This window comes from Podarcis filfolensis (genome assembly GCF_964270895.1).
Source record: "Podarcis filfolensis genome assembly, chromosome: 9".
Taxonomy (NCBI): Eukaryota; Metazoa; Chordata; class Lepidosauria; order Squamata; family Lacertidae; genus Podarcis; species Podarcis filfolensis.
The window spans coordinates 66,638,984-66,658,133 of NC_139610.1; the positions used below are offsets into that span (position 1 = coordinate 66,638,984).

The window sequence follows — 19,150 nt, forward strand, 5'->3', positions numbered from 1 at the left end:
ATAACTAATATGCCCAGCGCACTAGCATTGCTTGTTAGGCAGGCCAGGTTTTCGCATGCTGCAAACCATTTGGAGACTGCTTTAAAATATGAAGTGGTATAAAGGTAAAAGTAAAGGGACCCCTGACCATTAGGTCCAGTCATGAACAACTCTGGGGTTGCGGCGCTCATCTCGCTTTACTGGCCGAGGGAGCCAGGGTTTGTCCGCAGATAGTTTTTCTGGGTCATGTGGACAGCATGACTAAGCAGCTTCTGGAGAAACCAGAGCAGTGCACGGAAACGCCGTTTCCCTTCCTGCCACAGCGGTACCTATTTATCTACTTGCACTGGTATGCTTTTGAACTGCTAGGTTGGCAGGAGCTGAGACTGAGCAACGGGAACTCACCCCGTTGTGGGGATTCAAACCTTCTGATCGGCAAGCCCTAGGCTCAGTGGTTTAGACCACAGTGCCACCCATGTCCCTTTATGAAGTGGTATATACAGTGCATTTTTCGGGGGGGTGCAGGGGTACACATACCTCTAAACATTTTGTGAATCTAACGGGAGAAGAAACTTTTTTAAAAATAAAAATTGTTTCTTCTCTAGCACAGTGAATCGTCAGCTCCACTGAATAGTACTGTGAACCGTCAGTTCCGTTGCTACCCCCCGATGGCGGCTTCATTTCCTTTCCCGGTGTTTCCTGAATCTTAGACAGAAGCGAGCGTTTAATGTGTGAAGCAGTGTGGAATGTGGATGTGTGGAATCAGGAAGATGTTAGTACACACAACCTCATGCCAATGTGGAAGTTACTGTGATCTGTCAATTAATTCTACGGGGCTTATCCCTAGGTCATGGAAGGAGGCCGTGATCGTGCCAGTCCATAAAAAGGGTCCCCCTGCTGACCCGGAGAACTATCGGAACATCAGCCTTTTGTCTATCATCGGGAAAATCTATGCAAAATTTTTGCTGTCCAAGCTGTCCCATTGGGCAAACGACTCAAATTTGATTGGCCATGAGCAAGCGGGCTTTAGGAACAATTATTCAACCTCTGACCATATGGTAATCATGTATCATCTTGCCAGAAAATATTCTGCCCCAAGTCGGGGGCGCCTATGTGTCGCTTTTATAGACCTAAAGGCTGCCTTCGACAGTATCCCAAGAAATTGCCTATGGAAGAAATTAGAGAGATGGGGCATAGATAGAAGGCTGTTATGGCTTATAACCCAATTACACCATGGGTCGTCGGCTAGAGTGAGACTCACACCGGCGGGAAACCTATCCAACGAGGTCCCAATAAATAGAGGTGTGCGCCAAGGCTGCATTTTGGCCCCACTCCTCTTCAACCTGTTTATCAGTGATATGAAGCTCTTTCTGAACGAGTCTCAAGCCAACATTCATGCCCCCCGCCTAGCTGATTTTCGCTGCCCTTTGCTCCTATATGCCGACGATGCAGCGATCCTTTCCTACTCTAGAGTTGGTTTATGCAGAGCTCTAAAGATTTTTGCGGCTTATTGCAAACTTAACCATCTGACAATTAATCATGGGAAATCTAAAGTCCTGGTCTTTACCAGGTCTCGGAAAACTTACAGCTGGAAGTTAGATGGAGTCCAATTAGAACAGGTTTTCAAATTTAAATACCTGGGAGTCTTTTTTCATTACAATCTAAGCTGGAAGCCACAGATACAGTATTTACTAAACAAAGGGAAAACAATACTTTATACTCTACTCCAATTTCTTGCGGCCGACGGAGCCTCTCACATCCCTTCTGCATTGAAGGTATACCACGCAAAAGTGGTTTCCACCCTTTGTTATGCTGCCCCGCTCTGGGCCCCAGGGTCCAATTTAACATCACTGGGGACATTGCAGAATCAGTTTCTCCGTCGCCTTCTGAAACTCCCCATGTGTGTGAGCAACGCAGCCATACGTCTGGAGTTAAGGATTGCATCATTGGAGACTGTCATCTGGAAGCGAGTCTTTGGCTATTGGCTGTCCAGCTGGCATAGGCTTCCCGACCATTATCTTTTTCAGTGCCTCTGGCGGGACGTCTTTGTCAATCCGTGGGTAGGAAAAATCCATGCCAAACTCCTGAGCATCGGAATTTCCCCAGCGGACTCCTTAAAGATGAACTTACGCTCAGCCAAAAGCCTTATTGAGCAAAGATTAGCGGACATTGAAAATCAACACAACCTCGCCAGGGGTGGGGGTGTCTGCTCTCCCAGGTATCACGGAATAACCCCACCACTTGGCCTTCCATCATATATGTCATCTCTTTCATCAGTACCACACCGACGTGCATTTATTCGTGCAAGGTTCAATGTCTTTCCATCGAACCTGCTGAACCACAGATTTTCTAAGGGTTTGGTGTCTCCGCTATGTGTGTGTGACGGGGAAACTGTTGAATCTCTTTCACATATAATGTTCAACTGTCCCCTACATAGCGTAGCCAGGGCTAAATTCCTGGGTCCTGCTTTACTGTGCTTGGTTGGCAGGCATGTTGAGTCACACGCCGCACTGCTTTTGCAGGATACAGATCCTTCTGTAACTCTGCAGGTGGCGAGATTTCTGAATGCGGTTATCTCACACTCAAAAACCACCAAAAACCAACAACAACATCAAAACTAATCGAACTGTTATGATGAGAGTGCATGTCGGAGTTCGTCTTCAGTTTTCCTTTTCTGTGATCTGTCCCTTGGAGCTCTCCTGGCCCCAAGCTGTCACTTGGCTCTGCTCAATGACCCACCCCTGCATCGTGGTGTTCACCTCCTGTTGTCGGATATATCTGTTTTTATGTCCCTGTGTTTTTATGTTTGTACATATTTTATGGGCTAATAGCCGTAAATAAATAAATAAATAAATTGAAATTGATCTGTCAGCTGTGTAATATGAGGTAATGCATGTTCTTTGTACTTTTGTCAATTTACTGTATTTGTTTTCCCCGATTTGAACTATAAAATGGTGATTTTCTCGAGAGTACCCCTAAACATTTTTTTTTAAGGAAAAACCACTAGGTATATAAATAACTGAAGTAAATAAATGTCTGTCTGTAAAAAGAAAGCACTTTGCAGTGCAGTGAAAGGGAGTTGTAAAGATGGGCATTCCTAGGCAGGGAGTTTCACAAATCGGATGTGACCACCAATTCATTGACTGTTGTTTCATTGTGAGCTACATCCACTCACCTTCTCCCCTTTCAGAAAAGTGACACGCGATTCCTCCGTGTTTCTCCTTTCCTCAAAGTCCTCCATGGCTTTCGCTGTCTGGCCCTGGGTGTAGCACCTGACCGACGACTCATAGCTTAAGTCTCCGGTGCGGATGATGGGAATGTGGAGGATGCCCTCCTTCTCTTTCACAGGGTACAATTCTTTACTAAATTTCATGTTCGGCACTGTGGAGGAAAGAAGAGGAATCACGCAAACTTCTGCGGGCCTACAGTATGCTGAAAAATGAGGGCATAATTTCTCAGAAGCTGCAAGCTCAGGAATGCGTGACTCCTGTTTTAATTAGGTCACAGGGGGTCTTGGTGCCTTGAACAGGGGACAGTGGGGTCCAGGCCTTCTGCCAGCAGGGTAGGTTGTAGACAAGAGGTAAAAGGTAAAATGTAAAGGACCCCTGGATGATGAAGTCCAGTCAAAGGCGACTATGGGGTTGTGGCGCTCATCTCGCATTCAGGCTGAGGGAGCCAGCGTTTGTCCACAAACAGCTTTCCGGGTCATGTGGCCAGCATGACTAAACCGCTTCTGATGCAAAGGAACACCGTGACGGAAACCAGAGTGCACAGAAATGCCATTTACCTTCCCGCCACAGTGGTACCTATTTATCTACTTGCACTGGTGTGCTTTCAAACTCCTAGGTTGGCAGGAGCTGGGACAGAGCAACGGGAGCTCACCCCATTGTGGGGATTTGAACCACCAACCTTCTGATGGCAAGCCCAAGAGGCTCAGTGGTTTAGACCACAGCGCCACCTGTGTCCCTAATAGGGAACAGCTGACCTTATGAATGCTACTCTGCAGTGCTTCATATTCCCATGACTAGAGAATGAGGTACAGATTTCAGGCCCTGCTAGATGAAGCAATCTGAGAACCTAAAAGGTGGCTGACCACTGGATCAGACCAACAGCCTATTTAGTCCGTCATCCTGTTTCCCAGATACCTCTGGGAAGCCCAGAAGCAGAGCAGGAGCACAATCACCGTCTCTCCTCATCATGTTCCTCGGAAACCAGCTTTCAGGTGTGAACTGGCATCCAGGTCTGAATGCCTGTGAACCTGGAAGGAATGTATAGCCAGCATGACCAATAGCCACTGATTTTCTGATCCTCCCTGCATTCATCTTTATCCTCTTTTAAAACCATGTCAGCTATTGGCAGCCATCCCCACATCCCACGATGGTGAATTCCATAAATTGACTATCCCCTGCTCGAGAACCGGAGCAAGTTGTTGCTCAGTGTAAGCTGGACTGCTGCGTACTGCCTTGAAAATCTTGCTTGGAGCTATGGAACCACATTAAGGGCAATTCCAGTGCTCAAAACTGAGTACTGGCATTGCCTTCACTTCATCTACAGTGGTACCTCAGGTTACATACGCTTCAGGTTACATACGCTTCAGGTTACAGACTCCACTAACCCAGAAATAGTGCTTCAGGTTAAGAACTTTGCTTCAGGATGAGAACAGAAATTGTGCTACGGGGGCGCGGCAGCAGCAGGAGGCCCCATTAGCTAAAGTGGTGCTTCAGATTAAGAACAGTTTCAGGTTAAGTACGGACCTCCAGAACGAATTAAGTACTTAACCTGAAGTACCACTGTATCTAATTTTTATTTGGTCTCTAACAATATTATCATCATATACATTTTTTTAACATACAAAGTTTCTTCTTGATCTCCAACCACTTCTTTCCTGATGTTTGTTTTTTACTTTTTATTAGCTGTTTTATAACACACACATGTTTATTATCTAAACCCTGCGACCATTAAATCTTTAGTAATCCACTGCTTATATTTCAAATCCTGTCTGCGACATCATATATTGGTGTTAATTTGATTAGGTAATCCATCTGGGATCTCCATTCCTCCTTAAACACTTTGTCATTATGTCCTCTTAATTTGGCAGTTAATTTCGCCATTTCAGCATATTCCATCAGTTTCAGAAGCCATCCCCATGGGCTTATTCACTTCCAGTTGCAGACAATAAAGAAACAAATTCTGCATGTGGTGTATTCAAACACACTACGAGTAAGAAGCCAGTGTGCATGTACACATTTTTAAATGCCCATCAGCCCTAAGCTTGCCAAGAAAGTTGTTTTACTGAAGCTCAGTTACATAGCTTAGTCGGTAGAGCATGAAACTCTTAATCTCAGGACAGTGGGTTTGCGCCCCACATTGGGCAAAAGATTCCTGCATTGCAGGGGGTTGAAACAGATGACCCTTGTAATCCCTTCAAACTCTACAATTCTATGATTCTATGAGCGCCAGCCACACTAAAATATTTCTTTGTTGACCCTCTTACCATCCTGGAAGGTGTCATTAATGGCCACCATTGCTTGAAAAGGCTTGGCCAGCTCTGCTCCTTGCGGCGAGCTCAAGTAGACGACAAATGTCTCCACCCCTTCGATGACTGGGTACTGTGCATCATCCAGAATTGTCAAGGTGCAGTACTAGAGGAGATGAGAGAAATAAAAAGGCCTACTTTCTTAATATATAAAACCGACCAAACAGGCAGTGCCAGATTTATGTATAAGCTAAACAAGCTACAGCTTAGGGCCCCACTCTCTTGGGGGCCCCCAAAAAAATTAAAGAAAAAAACTGGATGTACGTTTCCAAAATATAAGATAAAGTATATATAAAGGTAAAGGTAAAGGGACCCCTGACCATTAGGTCCAGTTGCGGACGACTCTGGGGTTGTGGTGCTCATCTCGCTTTACTGGCCAAGGTACAGCTTCCAGTGTACAGCATACAGCTTCCGGGTTATGCGGCCAGCATGACTAAGCCACTTCTGGCGAACCAGAGCAGTGCACGAAAACGCCGTTTACCTTCCCGCCGGAGCAGTACCTATTTATCTACTTGCACTTTGATGTGCTTTCGAACTGCTAGGTTGGCAGGAAAAGTATATATACGTGTCAGGGAACTGCCATCGGGAGAACTGGAGAGGAAGAGACTCACAGAGGCTGGCAGAGACTTGTCAGCTGATGAGGGAACCAGCAGGGGGAGAGAGGCAGTTCCAAGGGATAGTGAGTCGGAAGGAGGACTCAGAGACAATTCCAGCGAGAACAGCGAGGAGGTTTCAGGACCTCCTATAGGGACGCCCACTCCTCGCCGGAAATTGTCACGTAGAGAGTCCAGAAGACGTGTTTCCGTTAAGGAGCTTTTATGCTGGAAGAAATTCCGTAAACGCCCACTGTCGGATTCTGCCAGCGACTGACGGAGCCATGTTTATGGGGCTCCGTTACAGACAGTGGTTTGTGGACTTAGCCAAACACTGAGGGACTAGTAACTTTACGCACAAGCAGCTCAACATCCCATCACAATACGTCTTCTTAATTGTATTTCACTATTAATATGCTTCTTAATTGTATTTCAGTTCAACAATTACTTTGATAAAATACATATTTTGTTATTTGCAAATGGCTTTAGATACCTCTTAGGTCCATAAATTACCATATAGCATATTTTCAACACAAAAAAACAGTGACAATTTGTTGTTGACAAAGGACAGCGGACATATAAAGGGCCCCATTACCTTCAGTAGCTTAGGGCCTCATCAAACCTAAATCTAGGTATGTGTGAGAAGGAATGCCAGAGGATATGAGAGGAGTCAATGGTGTTGGGCTCTTCTAGATCCACAAATGGCACCTGCTTTCATTTGTGCATCGCTGCTTATCTCAGATGCATGAAGAAACAGCCCAAAATATCCGGACTGTTAGGTGTACCTGAGCAAAGTTCTGTGCATGTCTTTCCCAGACATCTGATACCTGGGACACAGTTTGTTTTCTGGATTATGTAACAGGAACCGCGCTGAGCCAGATGTTCTCAGATGACAGCTTTCAGGAAGAATTTGGAGGAGGCCAGCCAGGGGCTCAAACACAGTAATTTTTGATAGGGGAGGGAACTCAGCCTCACTTTCTGAAGTTCCTTCCAATAACTGCTGGCTGGCGGTCACCATTTCCCCTTGCCAAAAACAATTATAAATGATCACACAGCATTGTTCCTCCAGAAGTATCTGGGTGCAAAAAATGGCAGCCCCCCAGGGAAGGAGTTCTGAGTGGCGGTGGCAAGTTTTAGTGTGGATTTAGGCTCATCATAACCACCCTCCAATGTCTCTAGTTTGGTACTGTGCTTTCTAGGTACAATTAAAAATGGTTTCGTTCCCATCTTCCAAAACACTATGAAATCCAAACTGCAGCTATCCTTCAAAAACTGAATTTCTCCAAATTTTGTTATGCAGTTATCCAACCAAAAAATGTCTGCAGAAATGTTAGGAGAACATGGGCATTAAAATGCATATATTAGTGAAAATAAATGTATTATATTAGGGGACATTACTTGCAAAAATGTGCATGTTGAGCAATAAATAAATAAATCACATGTATATTGCTGGAAATGCTCACAAAAATGTTGACAAATTTTTGTAATGACATTTTTCTTTTTAAATCACAAACTGATGCAAAAATGTGATGATCTGAAATTCAGGCTGGAAAAAAACGAGAAAGTCAGAGAAGCCAAAACTGACAGTTCCATCCGTCCCTAATTACCATTTTTTTCCTGATTTATGTCTAGTTTGGCTCTTTGTTTGATCTGACCATTTCTGTACAGACTAGGCAAGTAAAACACACAAGATGCACGACACAAATGCATTTGAATGCTCCTTATGAGACAATGCTTAGTTTAGTCCCAGGTACTAATTGCTCGGTAATAGCAAAAAATGTAGCGATACCTCTTCAGTTCTTCCTGGGCGAAATTCCACTTTCTTGGAGCTGGGTATGTAGTCGACACCCGGAGTTGCCGATGGCGGATCCAATGTGCGAGTGGCGCACCATACAGAAGTGGGGGTCGAGAGGTCAGGGCCGTGTCTAGTAACGGGGATTTCAATGATTCCTGCAAGGAAGGGAGAGAAGGGAGGAGTTTGTGGGAAAAGGTGACTACTGGTAGCATCTCTAAAGCAGCGTCTGCCAGCCTGGTTCCTTTCCAGATGTTTTGGGCTACAGTTCCCATCAGCCTCAGCCAGCACAGCTGTGCTGTGCTGCCCTAAAAATAAACCTGGGAAAAGATTTTCAGAGAGCACAGTGATTGAAATATACTCAGAGTCGCAAAGTGATTTCATGCTCTTTATTCAGCTCATAGTGGTGAGGAGGAATGAATGAAAGTCCCCTCAAAGTATCTGCTTTATATACATTATTTACACAATGGGCTGCACATGATTGGCTAATTCCGGAATTCTACTGTAAGCCAATCAGGTTGTGGATTCACTTCTATCTGGAGCATGATTGGGTGGTTCCTGCCAACCAATCATACTGCTGCATTGTTCTAGGACCAATCAGACTGCTGCATTCTGAATCCTATTGTTCTAGGACCAATCAGACTGCTGCCTTTTGGATCCTATTGTTCTAGGACCAATCAGACTGCTGCAGTTTGGATCCTATTCAACTCAGTACATAACAGTGATCCCTCCTTGAATCAGTGTTAAAGGGAAGGTATTACTAAAGCCACTTCCGCCCTACAGAGGAGGTGGGGTTATGGGCTTCCCAGCCCCCGCACAATTGGGGGGATTCCCGGCCACGTCACCCCCTGGCCAGCCAATCGGCTGGCTCTGGGAGCATGGCCTGCCCTATTTAAGGCAGGATGCGGCTGGGGATCTCCCTCTTTGCAGTCTGCCAGCTGTTCCAGTTTTTCCCACCCTATAAGGTTTTCATTCCTTGACCTTGCTATGGACCTTGGTTGGTCGCCGTTGAGGGGCCTGGTAGGAATTTTTCCACTTGGCAAATTGGCACCAGCCACTTGGTTTTCGCCTACCTCATAGCAAATCATCACAACTTTCTTGGTATTGGCGGTTAGGCATTGGTATTGTTCTGTAGATGGAAGAGGGGAGCTAGTGCCATCACTTGCCCCGCATATTGAAGGGTAGTCCAATAAAGGATTCCGGGGGGCGTGGCCCTGTCCGAAGCCTAGGGAGGTGAGGGCCTAAGGCACGCCCCCTAGCGGTGACCCCGGGGGAGTTCCTAGTGGATGTGCATCAGCAGGAGTCACCCAGTGGTGGTTAACCCTTCCCGGACTTCAAGCGGACGGGCTGAAGTCGGATACAGTCGGTTAGGACCAATGCCTAAGCCAATACCGCTCATCACCTGTAACCAATAAAGTTGTGGCCTTATTTAGCCCATTAACCTTAATAATTGTGTGATGTGTCATTATTTCCACCCGGGGAGGGTGGGAACTCACCACACAATGGATCATTATTGCATGTCTAGTTAGCTCATCAAGGAAATAATGTCAGACACCAGCCTGGAACCCTATCATGACAGCAAATATTCTTTTCTTTTTTCTTTTTAATCCACCTGTACTTTATTTTCCACATTTGCAGTTCAAAATTAAGGATTCATACAGCCAATATCCAACAAACTGTTGTCCGAGTCAGGTCACTTCACTAAATTTCAGCACCATCCTAACATCCAGTTAATCAAGAATAATCCCATTTTATTCATTCTCATCAATAAATAACATTAGAAAGGGGGTGGAGAGATACTACATTATGTTTATAGTAAGCTGCCTTAAATTGTTTATAAGGATAAATAGGTAGTCAAAGACTATGAAAGAGTAGCTAGCTTATGTTGTGACCTTGAAGCAAATATTCTAACTGCCTCTAAATGACGCACTCCAGCCGTATTATCTACTAAGGAATTTGCTGATTAAAACGTGAAAAACTCCTGCCAACATTTACTGAGATGGTCCAGGAAGGAAGGAGGTGAAACACATACTTTGGAAACAAACTGGCTAACATTTATCAGTTGTTGTTTTAAAAATACTGAGACATTTTTTAAATTTTGTATTCTTTATCAAAAAATAAAAAGTACAAAATTACAAGTGCACTTGTAAAAACACTGATGCATGCTAGATGCAGACAAATATGTTTTATCTTAACATGATGGAGGACACCTACCTGCCCATCACTCGATGTCACCATGACAACTGGCAATAGAACTTTGAAGGGTAGAATTTGGAGCACACTCTTAGGGTGCTCTCGATTCCTCCTTTCTTCCTTTGCAGGTGTGGCTTGCTTTTAAGCTGCACATGCAAAGGAAGTCTTTTTCTCCTTGGTAGCCCAGCTTGAATCCAAGCACTTGTTTCGTGTGCAGAAGACGTCTGGTTCACTCCTCAGCATCTCTAAGTAGGCCTTGCCTGAAACCCTATAGAGCCACTGCCAGTCAGACAATACTGAGCTAGAAGAACCAATGGGCCAAGGCAGCTTCCTATGCCTTAATTTGCTGGCCCTTGAAGAAATAGCTCCTAGGAAGGTAGCCTAAAAGTCAATGGACACAAAGATTCCTGCATTGCAAGGTTTTGTACTACAGTAGATGAACCGTGGGGTCCCTTCCAACTCTACAATTCTATAAAAGAAACCATGGTTTCTCTGGTTAATTAAACAACATTTGGCTGTTTAAACTGGAGGGGAGGTTATTGTTATTTTTTGTGTTTTATTTTGCACACCATCCTGTGATTCTTGGATGAAGGGAGATATCAATGTAATAAATAATAGTAAGAGCTGAACTTGAACTCGCATTTCCCCCCATTAAAGTGGGCAGATGCCAGACAGATGCTTGGAACTGGGGACATTTGGTGCCTTCTTTAACTATAGTGGTACCTCGGTTTTCGAACGTCTTCATTGACGAACATTTTGGTTTATGAACGCCGTAAACCTGGAAGTAAATGCTTTGGGGTTTTTTTTGTTTTGTTTTATTATTATTAAAATAATTCAACATTAATACATGCATGTTGCGAATATACGAACATGGAAACATACATTTCATACAATCCTTAAGAATATTCATACATACCCACACTCAATCCCACAAATACTTCATTTTCCCACCACCATCCCTCACCCCTCACCCTACCCTTGTGATAAACTTCCAATCTACTCAATTGCAATTTCTTTCCACTTTTATTACTTTCTTTCACATACTTTTAAACCAATTTTCTGCTTCTTTTTCTGTTTCACATTGTTATCCATCTTATTTAGTATTCCAGTATTTATAAGGGAACTTGTTTATTCTAACAGGAGTTCTGATTTTTCAATATAATTTATATTACATTAAATTAAATTACTTAAATGCTTTGGTTTTCGAACATGCATTGGAAGTCGAACATGCCACGTGGCTTCCGCTGAGTGCAAGGCTGTTGAGTCTTCAGTTTTCGAACGTTTCAGAACTTGAACGGTTTTCCAGAATGGATTACGTTCGAAAACCAAGGTACCACTGTAGGCTTATGCACTCTTTGAAAATAAACTTGAGCCCCATAAGAAGAGAGCAAGGGTAAAATAATCATAGTCTCTCACCTGCATCCTCACTGACTGTAAAAGTGGCCATTCCAAGGGACACTGTTGAGGCATCATTGGGACCGCTGATCATGACCTTCGCTGAAGCGATGCTCCCTATGCGCGCGTTCTCCGACGCGTCGGCAAGCGCGATTTCGAATTCCTCCTCCTCTTCATACTCGCTGTCGTCAATCAGCTTCACGTCGCAGGTGGTCATGGTGACGCCAGGCCCCAGCACCACGCGATTTTCATTGGACATCCCCCTGGACTTGAAGTCTGATCCAGACTCTAAGGCATGTGCACTGCTGCCTTTGGCACTTTTGGGGACCGTGTAGCAAACTGCAGACACAGTGCTGCTGGAGTCGCCTGTAACGCACAGCACAGAGTTATACAAAAGTTGCTTTTCAGGACAACTGGTTCAGAGAATCGCAGAGTTGTACAGGTGGAAGGGACCACGTGGGTCATCTAGTCCAACCCCCTGAAATGCACAACTCTTTCGCCCAACATGGGACTCAAACCCACAACCCTAAGATTAAGTGTCCCCTGTGTGGCATAATTCTTAGAGGGTTGGACCCTGGAGACCAGGGATGGAATCCCCACTCTGCCATGAAGCTCACTGTGTGGCCTTGGGCCAGTCACCATCTCTGAACCTAACCTATCTCACCGGGTTGTTGTGAGGATGTAATGGGGATGTGTATACCACCTTAGTCTCAATGGAAGATAAAGGTGGCATATAAATGTAATAAATAATTATAAAATTTCTACTTTTATATTACTTTATACAGAGTTTAGACCCTTGAGTGCAGACTTAGGTTTGCATAAAAATTTGCTAATGAACTGGAACAAGATCCTACATTTTGCTTCATACTGTTGTTAGTTTGGGTTGATATATGACTTTAATGCGAATCTAGATTCCCTTTTAGGATTTCTATTGCTAGGCTTCGGTATGAAACATTAGTGAATTGTCCAGTCACAGTGTAACATTACATTTATTTCTGAGATATATACTTTGGCCAGATATAAAGGGAAAGGGACCCCTGAGCATTAGGTCCAGTCGTGGCTGACTCTGGGGTTGCGGCGCTCATCTCGCTTTACTGGCCGAGGCAGCCGGCGTACAGCTTCCGGGTCATGTGGCCAGCATGACTAAGCCGCTTCTGGCGAACCAGAGCAGCGCACGGAAATGCCGTTTACCTTCCTGCTGGAGCAGTACCTATTTATCTACTTGCCCTTTGGCGTGCTTTCAAACTGCTAGGTTGGCAGGAGCAGGGACCGAGCAACGGGAGCTCACCCCATCGCTAGGATTCGAACCGTCAACCTTCTGATCGGCAAGCCCAAGAGGCTCAGTGGTTTAGACCACAGCACCACCCGCGTCCCTTAGGATTGTATTATTTACTGGACATCCATTTGTACCTGCTTCCCATTCCCTGCTCTAAGCTGTAATGCAACACACCTTTCCTTTCAATGGGGGCAGAGAGGATGCCAGCACTCTCGCTGATGTGGTAGACTTTCTTGTCAAACTGCAAGGTAGGCTCATCTTCCGCATCGTTGATGAAGACTTTGGCCTCGGTGATGTCCCCCAGCAAGGCATAGGCAGGCATGCTGAGCTCCACAGTGAAGCTCTCCGTGTTCTCAAAGACATTGTCGTCGTTTATCAGGATAGTGCAGGATTTCGTGTCCTCCCGTTCATCAAACTGAACCTGTGTGGAGCAAGGTTGTGCATTGACTACGTGCAGAAGGGTATAAAAGGCTGAAGCAGACCTTAACTGGAAAACAGGCCTGCTGCTGCTGTTTTATGAATTCCACGGCAGTGAGACATTATTTGGGAACGGTCATTATTGACTCAAAAGTGAGGAGGAATTAAGGAACCTTTTAATGAGAGTGAAATTGGAGAGCACAACATATGGTCTGAAGCTCAGCATCAAAAGAACTAAGATCATGGCTACTGGTCCCATCACCTCCTGGCAAATAGAAGGGGAAGAATTGGAGGCAGTGAGAGATTTTACTTTCTTGGGCTCCATGATCACTGCAGGTGGTGACAGCAGTCATGAAATTAAAAGACACCTGCTTCTTGGGAGGAAAGCAATGACAAACCCAGACAGCATCTTAAAAAGCAGAGACATCACCTTGCCAACAAAGGTCTGTATAGTTAAAGCTATGGTTTTCCCAGTAGTGATGTATGGAAGCGAGAGCTGGACCATAAAGAAGGCTGATGGCTGAAAAATTGATGCTTTTGAATTATGGTGCTAGAAGAGACTCTTGAGAGTCCCATGGACTGCAAGAAGATCACACCTATCCATTCTGAAGGAAATCAGCCCTGAGTGCTCACTGGAAGGACAGATCCTGAAGCTGAGGCTCCAATACTTTGGCCACCTCATGAGAAGAGAAGAAGACTCCCTAGAAAAGACCCTGATGTTGGGAAAGATTGAGGGCACAAGGAGAAGGGGACGACAGAGGAAGAGATGGTTGGACAGTGTTCTCGAAGCTACAAACATGAGTTTGACCAAGCTGTGGGAGGCAGTAGAAGACAGGAGTGCCTGGTGTGCTCTGGTCCATGGGGTCATGACACGACTAAATGAGTAAACAACAACAACATTATTGACTCAGTGTCGCAATGCCCCTTAAGCTGCCCTGTATGCTTTTCTACTTTTGCCTTTCTTAATCCTATTCTGTTGTCCAGTTCCCCTCCACACTAAAACACATCTCCCCACCCCAGAGAGTGTCAGGGACCATGATGAGGAGGGCTGCACTGAGGAAGAATGGTAGGAGCCACCACCACCCACCCATCCCGATTCTGCATCTTCCTAGGAGCAGGAGGACAGTATAGATTTGGAACAGTGGTTTGCAGAGGGGCACAGTTCAGAAGGCAGAAGCTGGGAAATACTGGATGGGGAACAGGTAGGAGAAGAAGCACTGGGAGAGAGAGGGTTAACAGATTCACAGTCGTTGGACAGCATTCCTCCACCACCCTCCCCAAGGTCAAGAAGGGCTCCGAAAGTCTCAGAACAGAAAGCGCAGACGATACAAGCTCAGATTACAAAATGTGGGAGTGACGTAGATTAATAGGGACGGAGGGGGTGTGAGCCTTAATTGGGAGCACCGCCATTCTAGGTAGACGGGTTCTTTTGTCTCTCACTGTGATTATTAAAGAATCTAACTGGTAATACGTTCCTTTCATTTGATCTCTTCTTATTTACTGCCATGGGGGAGGAAGGCGATTCCCCGAAGCCTGACAGAGATACAGTTCAACAATGGGATGTTAGGGACTTTGGGGCATAACCTGGGACTCACATGGGACGAGAAGGAAACTTTGCTTACTGAGATACCTGAGATGCTCAGGCGCAATGGGAAGCAGAACTGAGGAACATCAGTCTCTGTGACCGGCAGACAGTAGTAAGCACCTGGGGTTTTCCAGGTCTGGCAGCCTGGACTTCTTCCCTTATTTGAGCGACAGAAGACCATCCCTTCCCTGATGGACTCTAGCCCTTGTCTTCAGCTATCTCTGACTCACGTCCCCAAACCTGACACCTGACTGCAAGTATGCCAAACTGAAGACGCCCATCTAGGTCTGGATTCGGCTACAGCTGGCCTGGTCTTGACACCGGACAAGAGCCGCCAAGCCCAGACTGGAGATGCCCAGTTTAGGTGACTGCTCCTGACTCAATACTCTCTGCCACGTTTTTCCACAGCTGGGTGAAAGGAAGAGGTTCAGTCCAGGAAGCTTCTCTGGGCTTGTTACCATGCCCACCTAACACTTCACCCTTTGGGTAAGACATTGTAGAGCAGGGATCAGCAAACCTTTTCAGCAGGGGGCTGGTCCACTGTCCCTCAGACCTTGTGGAGGGCCAGACTATATTTTTTAGGGGGGAATGAACGAATTTCTATGCCCCACAAATAACCCAGAGATGCATTTTAAATAAAAGGGCACATTCTACTCATGTAAAAACACGCTCATTCCTGGACCATCTGCGGGCCAGATTTACAAGGCAATTGGGCCAGATCCAGCCCCCGGGCCTTAGGTTGCCTACCCATGGTGTTGAGCAGCCTTTCTCAACCTGTGGGTCCCCAGATACTGTTGAACTACAACTCCCATCACCCCTAGCTAGCAAGGCCAGAGCTCAGGGATGATGGCAGTTGTAGTCCAACAACATCTGGGGAACCACAGGTTGAGAACCACTGGTGTAGAGCATTCCACTGTGGATTTTTTCCCAGGGTGTGCAGCATTTTTTTCTGAACCCACCTGGCCTGCATATTCCACGTAGTCCTGTTCTCCTGGCCGTGAAGCTGAGCTGGAGGTGGCAGTTCCCTGCTCCGTACGGCACAGAACAATAGCATATTGTTTGAGGTTACCCGTCCTCTTCACTGTGACACTGATGGAGCCTGCCTTTTCACTGACATTGTAGCTGGAAAGAGAGAGAGAATGAGTTCCCCCCCCCTCCATGTAACCAAGGAGATGCAGCCCAGAGGCTCTGAAGTGCACAGAAACCAGTGGGGCTGAATACTGCTAAATTGTGAATTCATGTCCCACTGATTTCAGGGGGCTGAAGTCGATCACTACATTCAGTTTGTATCGGTTTAATTAATTTCAGTGCATTTGCTTCCTCTCGTTCAGCGAAGAATGTGCAATCTGCCTTAATTAGGGTGATTCGCCATAATTGAATTGGCGTGATCTGACGCCGGGGAAAAAATAAGTAAATAAAAGCGCCACGACAAAATTCTTCTTGTCAGAAATCTAGTTAGTACCAATCTGGTTGAACAATGCATCCTGTAGTGTGTTGCTCATTATCAGCTAATCAGATGTAAATATTATCTGTTGTAATCTGATCTGTGCGCTGCCTTGAGTTCCCCTTGGGAGATTAGGCGGGATAACAAGATATGTAAGTAAATAAAATAAACGAGCAAATACAGAGGCTGAAGTTAGACAGATCCGGCTGATTAGTTTAAGTCAGCAAATGGAAAGTCGACCCCATTCCGCCCCCATCCACAACACACATGCAGACCCACCCGTCTTCGTCTGGGGCAGGTGGCACAATGGGTCAGTGCATCTGGCTGTTAACCGGAAGGTTGGTGGTTCGAGCCCAACCAGGCAGCCCATCCTGCCTGCCCACCAGTACCCCTGCCACTTTCCCTTCTTCTTGTCAATGACACACCTATTTTTCTGTCCCTGTACCTCATAAATGTGTTCCCCTTCCCAAGCTACCCGCTTGGTTCTTCAACTCTACGGTCTCCTTGGGTTGCAAAGACTCCTCCAACCACCCCTTTCTGTTTCTTAACCCACTGCACAAGGGCTATTTATTCCACACACTCCCTACCTCTTGGGTCTCCAGTTCCCAGTTCTCTCTAGCACCTTTGGCCTGGTCCCTGATTTTTGATAACAGCACAAAGCTGACCTCTGGAAGTTTTCCCTCCTGTTTAAAGTGACCTCACCCCCTCACTCCTGTTTAACTATTTAAAATATTTACAGTGGTACCTCGGGTTACATACGCTTCAGGTTACATACGCTTCAGGTTACAGACTCTGCTAACCCAGAAATAGTACCTCAGGTTAAGAACTTTGCTTCAGGATGAGAACAGAAATCGTGCTCCGGCAGCGCGGCAGCAGCAGGAGGCCCCCCATTAGCTAAAGTGGTGCTTCAGGTTAAGAACAGTTTCAGGTTAAGAACAGACCTCCGGAACGAATTAAGTACTTAACCCGAGGTACCACTGTATAGATTCCTTTTCTATTAAAACAACACCCAAAGTGATTTACAAATAATTAAAACGGCAATCCTCAAAGGCAAGCAAGCTTCTAGCCTCCGACTGTTTGTGAACATTCCATGACATCGCAGCAGCAAGGACTCAGCCAATGGGTGAAGCAGATTAAAGTTGACAGGCAGCTGCTAGAATCTTTAGCATTCTGAAGTGTAGCATACCTTAATTTTCTGCTGCTCAGCTGAGTAGCTTACCTGGTGTGCTGAAAGCTGATAAGAGACCACTGGATATGGAAGGTATTGTCAGTGACCATACTGGGTTTGCTGTCCTTTACAAGAAACTGAAAACTGTCTTCTGTCTCTTGAGTCTGCTCCTCGTGTAGCACGTACTCGATCAATCCCAAGTTCACTTCCTCTGTTGGGAAGAGACGCCTCAATGAACTAATCTTCGAACTTAACAATTTTTGCATACGTAGATACCAGCCTCCCCCAACTTGGTTTCCCTCCAGATGTTTTTTTTTTAAATGCTTTTTGTTAAGTTTTCTTTAACACAAACAAAACAAAATAAATACACTAATGTTCTACAACCTTATGTACACTTATTTTCCCAACGCTCTATCGAGCACGGACTTCCCTCCCTCCCTTCAGAGGTTTTCATATTAATTTTTCCTTTTTTCACAGATTCTTAACATCATCCTATTCATGCCATAAGATTTATTTTAATCCTACTACAGTCTTTAAACTTCTACAAGTATTACGTACATACTCCACAAATTTACTCCATTCACTTCTGAACTTTGTTTCCTCTTGGTTACGGATTCTGTGGGTCAGTTTTGCTAATTCCACATATTCAACCATTTTTGTCTGCCACTCCATTGATGTTGGTATTTCCTGAGTTTTCCATTTTGGGGCTCCTAAGATTCTGGCAGCAGTTGTAGCATACATAAATAATCTCTGATCTGCTTTTATTATTTCATCTCCTACCAAGCCCAGCAGAAATGCTTCTGGGTTTTTTGGGAAAGTATATTTAAACAATTTTTTTTCAATTCGTTGTAAATCATATCCCAAATTGTTTTCATTTTCTCACACGTCCACCACATGTGAAAAAATTCTCCATCCTTCATTCTACGTTTCCAACATGCTTTACTGCTCATTCTGTACATTTTTGCTAGCTTGACAGGTGTTAAATACCATATTTTTCGCTCTATAACACGCACCTGAACATAACACGCACGTAGTTTTTAGAGGAGGAAAACAATAAAAAAATATTCTAAATGAAACAGTGGATGTATGATTTTTGTGGTTCATGCTGTGGTCACAGACGTGATCTGACGGTGAGTTTGGGTCGCCCAATGCAAAAATCCTGAGGATCCATGTGGATCCATGCTTTGTAACCACGTTTTTGCGCCATTGCAACCCCATGATACAGTGGGTGCGTATGTGTTTTTTGGTGCAGGCTGTAGCCATGGATATGCTATGTGATCTGATGGTGAACTTGGGGTGACCCAGTGCAAAAATCCTGAGGATCCATGTGGATCCGTGCTTTGTAACCACATTTTAAGTGGGGAGGGAAGGAAAAGCATTCAAGGGACAAGGAGCACGTGTGGGGTGGGTGGAGAAGGATGCTGCTAATAATGCAGAAGAGGGGTTTAAGGGGAGAAGGAACATGCGTGGGGTGTGTGGAGAAGGATGCTGCTAATGATGCAGGCGAGGGGTTTAAGGGGAGAAGGAACACGCGTGGGGTGTGTGGAGAAGGATGCGGAGAGAAGGAACATGCGTGGGGGGTGTGGAGAAGGATGCGGCTAATAATGCAGGCGAGGGGTTTAAGAGGAGAAGGAACACGCGTAGGGTATGTGGAGAAGGATGCGGCTAATAATGCAGGCGAGGAGTTTAAGGGGAGAAGGAACACGCGTGGGGTGTGTGGAGAAGGATGCTGCTATGATGCAGGAGAGGGGTTTAAGGGGAGAAGGAACACG

The 19,150-nt window shown here is 45.4% G+C and overlaps 1 protein-coding gene across 2 annotated transcripts in view; it reads right to left on the reverse strand.

Annotated features, from left to right (window-relative positions):
• FRAS1 (Fraser extracellular matrix complex subunit 1) overlaps window positions 1-19,150 on the reverse strand; it is a 356,925-nt gene that overhangs the window by 29,565 nt on the left and 308,210 nt on the right. For both annotated transcript variants that reach the window (XM_083631513.1, XM_083631512.1), the window contains exons 52-58: window positions 17,430-17,589; window positions 15,726-15,888; window positions 12,939-13,185; window positions 11,510-11,854; window positions 7,898-8,058; window positions 5,474-5,621; window positions 3,155-3,360 (exon numbers count right to left, since the gene is read on the reverse strand). In XM_083631513.1, coding sequence (XP_083487639.1) covers window positions 3,155-3,360; window positions 5,474-5,621; window positions 7,898-8,058; window positions 11,510-11,854; window positions 12,939-13,185; window positions 15,726-15,888; window positions 17,430-17,589 — 1,430 coding nt within the window. The remainder of the gene's footprint in view (window positions 1-3,154; window positions 3,361-5,473; window positions 5,622-7,897; window positions 8,059-11,509; window positions 11,855-12,938; window positions 13,186-15,725; window positions 15,889-17,429; window positions 17,590-19,150) is intronic.